This window comes from Orbicella faveolata, unplaced genomic scaffold, assembly GCF_042242905.1.
Source record: "Orbicella faveolata isolate gen_17 unplaced genomic scaffold, um_ofav_v1 contig_12, whole genome shotgun sequence".
Classification (NCBI taxonomy): domain Eukaryota; kingdom Metazoa; phylum Cnidaria; class Anthozoa; order Scleractinia; family Merulinidae; genus Orbicella; species Orbicella faveolata.
Window position 1 is genome coordinate 34,565,598 of NW_028301539.1, and position 13,067 is coordinate 34,578,664.

At 40.1% G+C, this 13,067-nt stretch overlaps 1 protein-coding gene across 1 annotated transcript in view; it reads right to left on the reverse strand.

Annotated features, from left to right (window-relative positions):
* The window catches only part of LOC110067804 (protein MMS22-like), a 32,383-nt gene that overhangs the window by 6,189 nt on the left and 13,127 nt on the right, over positions 1-13,067 (reverse strand). The window contains exons 7-26 of the mRNA XM_020775139.2: positions 9,374-9,489; positions 8,833-8,946; positions 8,287-8,392; positions 8,055-8,167; positions 7,599-7,664; positions 7,270-7,389; positions 6,638-6,690; positions 6,391-6,450; positions 5,914-6,030; positions 5,424-5,535; positions 4,628-4,706; positions 3,890-3,983; positions 3,591-3,727; positions 3,182-3,272; positions 2,845-2,876; positions 2,330-2,462; positions 1,799-1,885; positions 935-1,087; positions 566-611; positions 375-455 (exon numbers count right to left, since the gene is read on the reverse strand). Of these exons, the coding sequence (XP_020630798.2) occupies positions 375-455; positions 566-611; positions 935-1,087; positions 1,799-1,885; positions 2,330-2,462; positions 2,845-2,876; positions 3,182-3,272; positions 3,591-3,727; positions 3,890-3,983; positions 4,628-4,706; positions 5,424-5,535; positions 5,914-6,030; positions 6,391-6,450; positions 6,638-6,690; positions 7,270-7,389; positions 7,599-7,664; positions 8,055-8,167; positions 8,287-8,392; positions 8,833-8,946; positions 9,374-9,489 (1,910 nt within the window). The remainder of the gene's footprint in view (positions 1-374; positions 456-565; positions 612-934; positions 1,088-1,798; positions 1,886-2,329; positions 2,463-2,844; positions 2,877-3,181; positions 3,273-3,590; positions 3,728-3,889; positions 3,984-4,627; positions 4,707-5,423; positions 5,536-5,913; positions 6,031-6,390; positions 6,451-6,637; positions 6,691-7,269; positions 7,390-7,598; positions 7,665-8,054; positions 8,168-8,286; positions 8,393-8,832; positions 8,947-9,373; positions 9,490-13,067) is intronic.

A 13,067-nucleotide genomic window follows, 5' to 3' on the forward strand; every position in this document is an offset into this window, starting at 1 on the left:
TTGGTGATCTCGACATTAGGCGAACAAAGCATAAAATCTAGTTTACTTTACTGCCGGTATCAAACGCGTTTTGCTAGCACAGACAATTAACCTGTGGTAGACAATCTACAAATTAAAGCATATAGTCTTAGGCTCTCTGATTTTCAAAGCTTCAGTTACTACGTAAAGAAACGGCAACGTTGATAAAATCTTCACTAGCGTAGTGGTTTGTTCAGCAGAATAGCTTTTCGCCGTGTATGGGGTGCTCATCCATTGTACGCTCTCTCATAGCGTTTCGTGAGGCTTTTTTGACATTGATTGACCGATTGATTGGTTTTGTTTAATGACAATGGGTTTATTTTTCACTTGAATGACCACTTACTACAAATGCTTACCAGAGAGGCGTGATAGCGGGCGAGCCCAATGATAAAAAGTTGAAGTGATGTTTCGCTACTTTCACCAGTTCCAAACCCAGGCTGAAAGAGAAGCAAGTGTAAGTCAGTCATCAACAAGGCATTGCTGTTAACGATTTTTGACACAGCGCAGTCCTCACTTGTAACATTCCAAAAAAATCAAATTACAGCACCTGGCTCCTTTGAATCGTCTCCATCTCGGGTAGCTTACCAACTGCTCTGTAAGGACAAAAGTAACACGAAAACAAAAAAACAAATTGAATATCAGGCAATCATGTAATTTACTTTATTTGGACCCATCAAACAGGGCCCTACCCAGTTCCAGGCGTTCATTTAGTTCGGAAGCAGCACCAAGAACGCCACGAGAGAAAACAGGGGAGGGATTGGGCAGAGGCGCGAAAGTTCTCTCGCTTTCCCGCGCCGCACCAGTCCCCTATATTTCCTCTCGCCATTTTTTGCGCTGCTCCCCAACTAACCAAACGCCTGGAACAGGCTAATCAGGGCTCAGTGAACTTAGAGTTACTCGGAAAGGGAGGAAATACCTCGTAAGTTCCGTTAGCCCGTCGTGCGAAGGAGGAAGCTGCAACAGACATCTGAACCAAGCATGGATGATACTTCCTTCCATCTTTTCTGCCTGAATTGCCGTCAGTGCAGCCGAGCAAGGTAATATGTGACACAAGAATCGACAACAAAAGCTGCAACACACAATAAAGTACAGAAATAACCCTTTGTTACCTAGCTCGAAATGAGAATTCTCCAAACTGATCTCCAGGCATTTCTACTTATATCAGTTGTGAGAATTTTACAGTGCACTATCAAAACATTTCCTAAGACTTCGAACACTCTTCCTTATCCTTAAATAAACAAAACTTGTTGAACAGCTCATAAAAAAATCAAGGACGCCATCCACATCAGACGCTACGAATTATCCAACATTTTCAACTGCTACTACGCGACTAAATGTAAATTAAACCACGTGACAAGGCGGAGCTCAGCTCAATTTGCTGAAGAAGACTATGAGATATGGTGGAAAGCTTCGTTTGCTTTACATTGCGCACCTTGTGACAAGAACTATTATTATTTAAATCAACCCAAGGTGAAGTGGCTTAGTTTATAGTCTGCTCGCCTTCTCGTATGCCCTAGTTGTTAAATTTCTTTGTCTTCACTACCTGCCTGCTTGACAATGTATTAATGCAATAAAGGAAGGTAGGAGGTAATGAGAGGTTCATGCTGAAGGAAAGACAATCTTAACAAAAAACGCATTTACGACAGAACTCGCATGGACTACGATGGAACAGTTCCCTTAGCAGTTAATGACCCCTTATGATAAAGTTTTGCACAAAATCGGAAAGCATTTACAGCTGCAGCAGCGGTTCATCCGCCCCTGTGGTTATTAGGTAACATACCTGGCGGACATCTCGTCTTTAACACCAAGTTCTCGGAGAAGACTGGTAAAGGACACGCCTGCTGTGCCTGCAACCTCTTCAGGGTATCTTAAACAATTATGTGAAACATACATGTCTGGTGAAAACTGTACCAAAGTACACAAGAGCAAAACTTGTTCCCAAGTGTCTAGGAGCAAGGAATCAGTACAGCGTATAGAGAGGTGACATTGGGGTCAAAGACCTCATTTCGAGATACTGTTAAACAAATCCCACAGTAAAGCAAACCTCTACAACTTAGAGATGTTTCTTAGGAAATCCGGCCAAGTTATTTTCGCGAGGCGATTCACGCAACCAAGAAATTGGTCGTTTTCTTTCCTTGCACGAAAAGCAAGTAACACAATAGAGTAATACCCTACCTGTAGGAATCCTGGTGGGGTCGAATACTAAAAGAAGTTAATCTGTTTCATCGAACTACCCCTTTCTACACTCAATCGGCAACTGCTATTGGTCAGATTAATTTTAAGCAAGGCAACAAGGTCTGCTATTGTTTACCTGTCAAGCGCAGAGAGAGTAAACGCAGCCAAAGTATCAGCCAGGTGACTGGACGCTGCCTGCATACACACTGCATCACACACTAGAGCTCTCACGTGACTAAACACGTGCTTCCACATAACAGTGACAGCGTCTGAGAACAGAAACAGTGAAATGAGGAAACACGTGATCTGCAACTTGCCATCGCCTTCTACGCTTAAGCCCGTTACGATCCTTGAGATTGGAGGAGGGGCCAGAATTACTAGACTCCTAGATGGCATGCTACTCACATCGCAGGTTACCTCCTTAGCGTCCTGGTAGGTTTCCATAGCAGTTGCCAAATGCCCACATATATTCTCCTGGGTGGAGAGAGGCACTATGAGAGTAGAGTGTCTTACCCTGTCCTGTTTTAAATCGCATGAAAAAAATAACGATTGTAAGCTCTCCCGATTGGAGCAAAATAAACCTCTTTATCTTCGTGTAATGTGACATTGTCTTGTTGGAGTCTTGCGAAGTTATCTATTCATGTTAGTTACCTGAAGATCCTGTCTTTTGCCTGCTGCTTTGCCTAAAATTTAAGTAAAGAAAGAAAGCTAAGGTAAAACCAACGATAGTGGACGCACAGTATCAGGGATCTTAAATGTACTTTTTCCGCCCTGCGCAGTGTAGTACGCAGGCGCTTTCTTCCAGCTCACAACATTTAGCGCGAAACTTCATGGCATGACTGAAGGACATACATGATCTGTTCCCAGACGCTTATGGGTCCTTTGCAAGCGAAAGAACATCTAGGGACTAGGCCCTAGCAAATGCAATCTCAAGTCAGGAAAAGCTAAAATAAGTACACACATGAAAACATTCTCTTTTTCACCGTACGTTAACGAAGTGAGGGTGGTCTGCACAAACGTCAGCAAGTATCGAAGCTCATTGTCGCGACACGAAAGAAATAGAAACTGAAATCCGTCAACTGAAAAAATAAAAAAAAACAACAAAAACAATCTTTAAAAAGTAGAATATGCTATCCAAGCAGTATCGCACCTACATAAAATGATTTCCTAAAAAAATAACGAAAGATATGAAAAAACAGGTCTGCATCAACATAACAGGCCAAAAGGGAAGGTACAAAGTGAGAGCTGTAGTCAATGCCGTTGTTATAATAATGTTTACAATGAAGTTGCTAGAAGTGTCGTTAATGGTGTTTTTAATGACATTGTAGCGAGAAGAACAAGACAGCACGCCTTTTTTATACACTCAAAAAATACCCGGTTTGTTACTAATAACTTACCAAGAAGTTTACTCTCAGACAAGTCTTGTTTGTTTCTGTGATCAAACACATCTTGTGTGCTGTCCAGGTAAAGTGTTATCAACTGCCAGCAATGTTTCTGATGACTTTTGTCTCGCGAACAAGACTCCGCGTAATCTCTGAAAGGTAACCAAAAAACACCATTTGGTTTCCCATAGGACGCCATGTTTCAGCGTACCTATCTATGTCCAGAAAAAAAAGAAAGCGTTTTAAAATTCCAACTCTCATTCCATGACCTTAAAAAAAGGTGGTTAAATCCCCGAGCCTTCTTATGCGCTCACCTTGCAACAGTTGCAAAATTCTGTGACAACCTTTCAGCCACGTATGCAAAATCCACGTTCTTTTCTTTGTAAATAAGAATCAAGGCAAAGAGCCCTAAAAACCAGAAAAAACAGTCAGTAGGACAAGCTAAGATTATGTTATGGTAAACATGTTGGCCAAATAACACAAACTACACTATCACTTGTTAAGTCTTAGTTGGATTACGAGTAAACCTGCGAGAATTTCAATTTCAGTTTTGTATCTTTTTGGTAAGGTGTTCTGTTTACATTGTTTGCCCTTGAGTTTTGAGCTGCAATCTCAAACTACACCAAACATAAGAGGTAAAAAACATTTTTAAACAAGAAAAAATAATACTTCAGTTAACGTTTAATCCTGGGATAACGTTAACCGGCTTTCGAACAACCCGGCCTAGCTCTCTGATTGGTAAAAATGCATGACGTTGAAAGAGAAATGGGCCAATCCCTTTTACCGCAATTTGCCTTACCATAAATAAATATAAATATAAATATATACATTTATATAGCGCCATTTTCCACTACTTGTCCATGGCGCTTTACAGTACTTACCACTGCTTTTGTCAATCAATAGATCAAGTCAGTATTTATATTTTATATTTCTTTGTTCATCTTTGCTTTTTTATTGGTCCCATTTTGCCAATTTTCCAGTCAAAGTGGCAAACACCTATTCATTTGTCTTTATACCTATTGTCACATGCTATCGTTACATACAAGCCCTACCTTTCCAGATACACACTTTCTTGTCCTGTTGCATCTTGTTGAAGTCCAGTAAGTCAAGAAAAGAACACATCTTGTTCGCCTGTTGTAGACAACAAATATTATAATCCATCAAATATTTTCGCTCGCGCGAGATTGGTCTAAACGTGTCACGTGACTGAATATGCCCCAGCTAAAACTGGGGAATATCCGAGTGATATTCCCCAATTATTGAAGGATATTAAACACAACAGGCTCCATTTGGCGCGAAAATATGCTCGGATATTTGTCCTTGTACATTGTCTGTTCCTCGAAGCTCACAGTTTCGGGACAGATTATGTCCACGGACAAATATCCTAGCATATTCTAGGGCCAAATAGAGGCTATTGTTTATATGAATCCATTTCTAACTGAACTACTAACATATATGCAAACAGAAACTAGGCATTAGTAGACAGATTTCAAACAATTAAAAGTTTAAATTTTGATGATGTACGTCATATAAGTAAGCCCTTTTTCCCTTCCTAAACAACCGCCATCCCCAGACAGGTAAACCGGGTGAACAGGTTTCTGACGTTACTGGTACTCAGCACCGCACCATATTTTCTTGAGTATTGTATCAAAATTGGCTTTGAGACACAAGGTTGTAGTTCTGTCAGCATTTCACCATAGACCGTACAAGCAGACCCCTCTTTCCCTTTGCCCGTCCAGAGAGAAGCGAAGAAAAAAGGCGACAAAATAAAAATGGACGTGCAACAGATAGAGGCGCTTCTCTCTAAACAAACTAAGAGAAAGCAGGGATTGCTCGTAGTTAACTTACCACATCCTCGAGGTCTGCTACACATGAGAGAGTTAGGAACAGACTGATAAACTGATGTAGTCCTGTGCTGTTCAGTTCTTCCATACGCCGCTTGTGGAACTTGGAATAGAATCTTAGAGAAGAACATAGACATACTGCAGTGACAAATACGTCACGTTCGACCAATATTTAATTTAAGACATGGAAAGAACAGGCCAGTGATTGGCCAACTAAACGAAGTAACGAATGAGAGAGTGAAAAAAAGAACGAACAAGCGGACCAATAAACGCGAACTTTCAAGGGAGCGAGCAGGGCAAAAACGTGCATGTATACATCTTTTAATAAACGAACAAATATGAAAGTGCGATGGTAGAAAATGAGCATTACCTCTGTAAATCCCCGTCTTGCAATGGTCGAAAGAAGATTTTCACAACACCTGACTTGCCAAACTAAACCGGTCGCTCATGTTAACGTAAAGTAACAACCGAATTAGGTTCAAATCCAATCTTACCTTCCTTTGATTTGTTTCCACGCTTGTAATGAACCACTGTGCAGTAGTTTAGTAAGATGAACGGATACAAGCCGCAAGAACAGAGTCAAACTTGACTCGTGTTCTGGAATAACCGCGCTGAAAGAAAAGCAGAAGCAACTGTTGGTGGGTGAAAAGTGGACAGTACAAAATGAGAAAAACTCGCGGGAAGACTCGCAAGAATTTTTTTCTCGCGAGTTTTCCGCTGCTCGAGTGGATCGCGGACTAGTAAAGCCCCCGGTACATGCCAGGATACTCAGAGCTTATTTGTTCCGTGAACCAGTCAGAACCTAAACAGAGAAAAGCAAGGCAGTGCGAAAATACGCGGGGAAAAGGTCGCGTGGAACTTACTACTGCTTAGCGTGAAACAAATGCTACGCAGGGTTGAGGTTGGAGATTACGAGAGTCTCGGCGAAGTACGTTTTATTCTCGCTTCGCTGCAAGAAATAGCGAACTCACGTTTGCTGTGTTTCCTTGGATCTTTTAAAACACTGTTCCATCCACTGAAGAGCAGAAGAGCTGCAAAGAAATACCACACGTACATTATGTACAAATACGTGATCGGAGAAATGTTTGTCCTGTGTAAAGGTTGTTGTTGTTGTTGTTACACGGGAGTACGGTAGTGTAACAGGATAAGGGTTAAGCAGACTTGCTTGTGGGGTCGCGTTTGTAACTACCACAAACAAAACAAAACATTACAACATACCTGACAACAGTAAACCCATGAAGAGATTGGCCAGGGACGTGAAATGAATCGTTCTTTATAGGAGAAAAAAAAAAATAAGGTAAAACATTGAAACTTGAACGGAAGCGTACCAACGCCCGAGTAATATTTACTCTCGGGATTCAAACCAAACTTTGCTCAACTGTTGTCTATACATCTTGAATAATTCGGCTTGGAAGAATTTCGTTTCAGTCATCAGGTAAAGCCTTCATATAAATAGATCCGGAGAAAAGACAGGAAGGTAAGTCTACATATGAGGTGTACATTCTTTCTGCGCATCCTCAGAAGAAGAAAAAAAGTTGATCGGTTGCATTAACTTCGCATGCAGTTTATTCTCTTAAATGGCCGGTGACGCTCTCTTTTCTTTTCATAGATCAGCTCCTTTACTGATTCTCTCCATTTTAACACAAAAACGACAAAAAAAATTGTGGTTATAAGAGGTTTTCAACATTTCGCTTTTGCGTCTGACATACAATGGAATTTTTCCTCTTATTTCGGTATGAAAATCCAAAGAGGGATATAGGTTGGAAAATATTGCTAAATAGGCCTGTTGTTGCAAAAGTGCCAAAAAAAAATCCGAAAATGGGAAAATGTTGGCGCGAACATCCACTCACCATTCTCTTGTGGAAATAATCCCAGAGCCACAGAATGAGGTCGGAGTTTGCAGACCAGTGATATGATAACGACACACAACAACGAAGACAGAAGCGCCGATGAGATTCTTCATGACTGTCCTAAAAGGCACAATAGAGAGATTGTTAGTTCAACAGGTCTATAAAACAACAATCGCTCTTTGAAAAAATATTGAAAATATCATGATCATTGAGAGGCAATGTCGATGAAAGGATCATTGAGATTATAAACAGACTAGAGATGGTTCACATGAAATGTTTTGACAACAAGCATAATTTCCTTCGCGGTGACGTGGTGTTTAATTTCTTACCTTATTACTTAGAAGAGAGGATTTAAGTAAATCTTGGGCTAGCACCCAATTTCCTGGGACACGACGCTAGCAGAAAAAGAACAAAGTATCAATAAAAGTGAATTTGAGCCACGCCTGCAGGACGCAATTCCGTTAGGTGTTAGGGGTTTCTTTCAAAATTCCCCTCCCCGAGCTTTATAGTCTGTGTCCAAAAGGATGTTACCCCTTCCCTTGCCTGAGTGGAACGGGTAAATGTTGAGGCTACAAACAGACGTCAGATTAAAACAGGTCTGTCTTCCTGTTTTTCCCTCTGTCCCTCCGTCTGTCTGTCTGTCTTGCTGTCTGTCTGTCTTGCTGTCTGTCTGTCTTGCTGTCTGTCTGTCGGTCTGTCTGTCACCATATGTTCAGTTGCATAATGGAGGGTGGCGTGACACAGGGTCTAATACTTACTGCATATGTTCGCTGCTTTCGTTTTACCTTTTTCTTGTGCGAGTAGACTCCTTTGTCAGTAAACCAGTAAAGAGGCGACAAATGCGTCAATAACCACCAACAGTAATTGACAGGCGTCTTCACTTTGAAACCGGGGGGAGCTAGAAAGGAGACGCATTAGTCAGCAGAGAGACAGGGTATTGTTTTTGATTGTTTCCGTTTTTGAGAGATATGAGATGAAGGTTCAACTACGTCAGTAGAGTATTTTATATATTCGTACCGCAGGACTGGGCCCAAGGCTGCGTAGAAGAATCCTGGCTATCTGATTCTGTCTCTTTGGGATGAAGAATCTCCGACATGATGGAAGACACGGCTGACCAGAATGACTAAGAAGGAAAATCGGCAACGTTTAGGATGGAAATTGCCATAATCTTATTATGCAATTAGCATCAATTCCAGCATATTTTGAGAAAAAGGGCACAATAAATAGAGTTTGTAACTTGAGAAGTGCTGAAGTTAGAGATCCATCAAGTACTTTAACTATCGGATTTACTCAAAGTGACAAATAATCTTCTGATTGAAATTGAGAAGGCTTTTTTCCCTGATTGTTGTCTTTCATGTAATAAACATAGGGTGCGTTCCTTTGGGGTGATCCGGATCAGTGATCCAAGATCACTCTGATCATGGTGCATCAAAGGAACCGACGAATCCACTCTGGTCACGGATTCATCGGTTCCTTTGATGTACCATGATCTGAGTGATCTTGGATCACTGATCCTGATCCAGATCATCTCAAAGGAACGCACCCATAATCTGTCTCTCATACCTCAAGCTCTGTTTTGGTGCTCAAGTGATCCATAAGATGGATAAACATAATCCACAGTTCACATACACAGCCACACGGGAATGGACATACTTGAAGCATGCTGGACTGACTTTCCTTTAAAATAAAACACCTAAAGTCAGTTTAAGCCGAAATTCTTCAAAGCCCGGGAGAAAATTAGCTTTAAACGGAGCTAAATAGGGGGAGTTAGAAAGTCTTAATGTAGTCATGTAGGTGCAGGACTAAATTAGACTGTTAAAATAACCGAACCAAAACTCTATTCTTTCTTCACCTCGTGGTTAAATAATGGGAAAGAAAAAAGAGGAACAATTGTCGTTTCATGTCTCATTCTTTAGAGGAACTGAAACTCTGGATCCAATTTGCCATTACAGTACAAAGTGTAACGTTCAGGCCATACGAAAGAAACAACTGATCATGAACAATAATTTGTTTTGGTGTCTAACTCAATTCTCCGAACTAATCACTGTCGAAATGTTTAATGACGGGTTAAGAGAATTTGTACTTTGTTCAACATGAGACACACCTTGCTATAGATAGAGGCAGCTAGTGCTATTAAGTCCCAAAGAAATGAAAATGTGTATTTCTTGAGGCTGTTGATCACATCGGCAAAGTGATCCGCTGACAAACTGTCGAGCTGAGCTGAAATTGAATCATAGAGGAACACTTAGGCAAGTTGTGTTGGGGGATGGGGTGGGGGGGGGGGGGGGTAGGGGGCGGTGGCCTGATGGTTACCGCGTTGGATCGAGCGGTCCCGGTTCGAGCCCTGGCCGGGATCAGTGTATCGTGTTCTTGGGCGAGACACTTAACTTTCAAGGAACCTTTACCTTACCAAATTTATAAATAGGTACAAGCAAATTGTTCTGGTAACCCGACAAAAATTCATGCTTGGGGTTTGGGAAGCATGTGATGAATTTTGTCGCCTCATTACAATTTGGTGAGCCAGACATCACTGACCCTTCTATCTGTACTTCAGGATGCAAAAAATAAATCAATAGAAAACTAACTCCCAGTTAAGTTATCATCAAATTAAAATTACCGAAAGGATTTGATTGCTACATCTTCGTGTGAAAGATTTAGAGATATCAGCAACGTCAGTCAAATCTTTTCGAAAGCTTAAATACGAGTTGCTAAAAATTTGTCGGAGAAGCAAAGTCAGTTAAAAATAAAATAGATCACTATTTGTATTTTTTTAATCCGCACCCTAAGGAATGAATTGGTAACAATGCGTTGCAAATGAAATTTATCAAGGTTGGCACATAACGAGGAAACCTGTCCCACTCTATTCTTGTTTATATATATATATATATACATACATACATACATACATACATACATACATACATACATACATACATACATACATACATACATACATACATACATACATACATACATACATACATACATACATACATACATACATACATACATACATACATACATACATACATACATACATACATACATACATACATACATACATACATACATACATACATACATACATACATACATACATACATACATACATACATACATACATATATTATTACATGTAACAACAGCAACAAACAAAGATCGAGATGTAAAACTATAAAGATAAGGACAAACGAGGATTTAACTCCAACCATGGCCAGGATGTATCATTTAACCAATTTTAAAGGACAGAGCACGGAAACTGGTAAAAAAATCGCGCACAAGCGGCTATTAAAAGATGAAAATGAACCCATACAGGATAAGACACGAGAGCGGAACCGGCGCGGGAAGCAAAAACGGCATGGAAAGGTTGGCCAATTTAAAATAAAACACAAAAAACTGATGGAGCGGTGGACGAACTGTTCCATAAATAGAATGCACGCCGTTCTTCCGTTTTGGAGATTCTGATTTTTCTGAGATGTCACTCAAACCATTCACGTATAGTACAAAATAATCATGGGTGCAAGGCTTTTTGTTCGGTAGACAGCCTTATAAAACCATCTAGTCTGTCAACGAGTCGGGACGCAGATCTTACTAATAAAAGTGAAGTATAAAAGTCAGACAAATTTCGCAAGACATTCATTTCGCGCGTTACTTCTTTATGTTCAGAGTAAACTGGAAAATAAATCAGATCGTAAAACCCATATCGATCATTAGAACAGAACAGGAATCACTCGTAAGTTGGACAACAGGATGGAAAGTGGTCGCCTCGAAGCCTTTCTCGCGAAGTTAAAAAAAATTTATTCAACTAGTTGGCCGCTATTGACAATTGTCACAAACTGTCGTTCAGTGGTTACATTGCAGGAAGCAATAATTGGCATTCTCTGAGCAAACAGGAATCCGACGACTTGGCGCTGTCTGAACCGAAAAAAAAGTACTTGTTTACGATAAAATTCAATTTGAAATTTGGTAACAGCTTTTAAGCTGTGTGAAAAAAAATCAACTCAGTCTAGAGAACTTACAATGTTAAGTGTCAATCCCACTGCCCAATACAGAAAGAAAGCGGGCTCGGAAGCTCCGAGCTCTCGCCGCCGTTCAGACAAGACTTTCTGGCACTAATATAATATACATTGCAGCTTCGGAATAAATCGCAGCAACATTTTAAACCTGTAGGAGTCTTCTTTCAAAATTGACCAAATTCCACAAGTTACTCTCTAAAATTATCTCAACACACACAAAACATTCCACATATACCTGGATCGAGACGGAGATATAAAACTCACGCAGCTCAGTTGAATCGCCCCGGCCTGAGGGTGTTTGCAACGAAATATGATTTGAATTATAGAATTTGAACGATCTTTGCCTACAGTCATTGACCTCTTATCGGATAAAAGATAAAAGCCCTTAGAATTACACGATCACGTAATTCTTTATATCAATCTCAAAGTATGTGCCGCCATGTACCGCTAAATCAACGGGGTAGCGACACAAGCACATGTTGTGAGCGATAGCATTATAATTTACTTTATCTACCCATTTAACTTGCACTACAAGCTCACGTGTCTGAAATTTTAAAGTAACACTAAACTTTGTTTCCATTGTTTTCATAAGAAGGGGTTACTATATACATACGTGTTTGCTAGAAGTCATCGATTCCCTTGATGTTTAAGCAGAAAGGTTTTTGAAGAATTAATATTACTGAGCAAGCCGCTACTGTTTCCCCTCTCGTAATCAAACTTTCAGAAGTGGTATGAATGCGAGGTAAATTGCAAGACTTATGTTAAGTGAATTAACAACTCGTAGATTCTATGACTTATCAGTGGAAACGGCTTTAGAAGCAAAACCTGGCATAAGAAACGGCAAATTGGCAAAGAAAATGAACGGCGAAAAATTATAACAACTGACTTAAAAATACGACAATCAGCCAAGTTGTACTTGAAAGACAAACTAAAATAAAGAAATCTTAGTTAGGATAAGGTAGTATGTACCATAAAGAAGTAGATAAATAGTTCAAGTTAAAGCATCCTTTCGGACTAAATAAGTGTCTCCAGTTTGGTAACATATCGAACTTCAGGAAACATATCGAAACTCTGCTCCGCTTGGGTTGCTATTGTAAAAATATTGATTCTTGTTCCGAAGCAAGGCAACATGAACAAATGAAACTTGCACAACAATACACGAGTGAACAGCTCTGCAAAAGAAACAGTTTAGAAGTAACTATCTTTGTTACGAAACAGGTAAACAGGATGGATGGAAAAATTTCCTTGCAAGACACAGCCATATGGATTCTCAATTAAACCAAACTTCTAAGATCTCTTCTCGTAAGTGTGCTTAGAAAATAACCTTGAAAGCCTAGAGCGTTCTTAAAGGCCTGAACATCCGGTTTTAATTTTGGAAACTGTTTACTTTGATATCACCGAACTCCTGAAGTAGTGCACCAAACACGTACAAGCATCACATACGGGGGGATACGTTGCGCCTGTTTACGCGTATTTTCGTGGGTGAAAAACGGGAGCCATCGCTAATATGTTCTCAGTTTGAGGAAGAAGACGCTTAATTGCTACCGTGTGAGTTGCGGTTTTCAGTCGCTGCAGGTCGCTATCTTAGATTATATTAAAAGGCAATCGAGATAACAATAACAAATTAACATATAACAAAGGCGCCTAGCGTCGGAGAATTTTTTGTACAACTATTTCAATTAAGTGATTAGTGTGTGTTGAAAATTATCTTAAAATGGCAAAAGCCAGCGTTTATTTCTTACGATTCAAGGCAGAGAGTGACGCTTCCTTCCTTTTACTGAT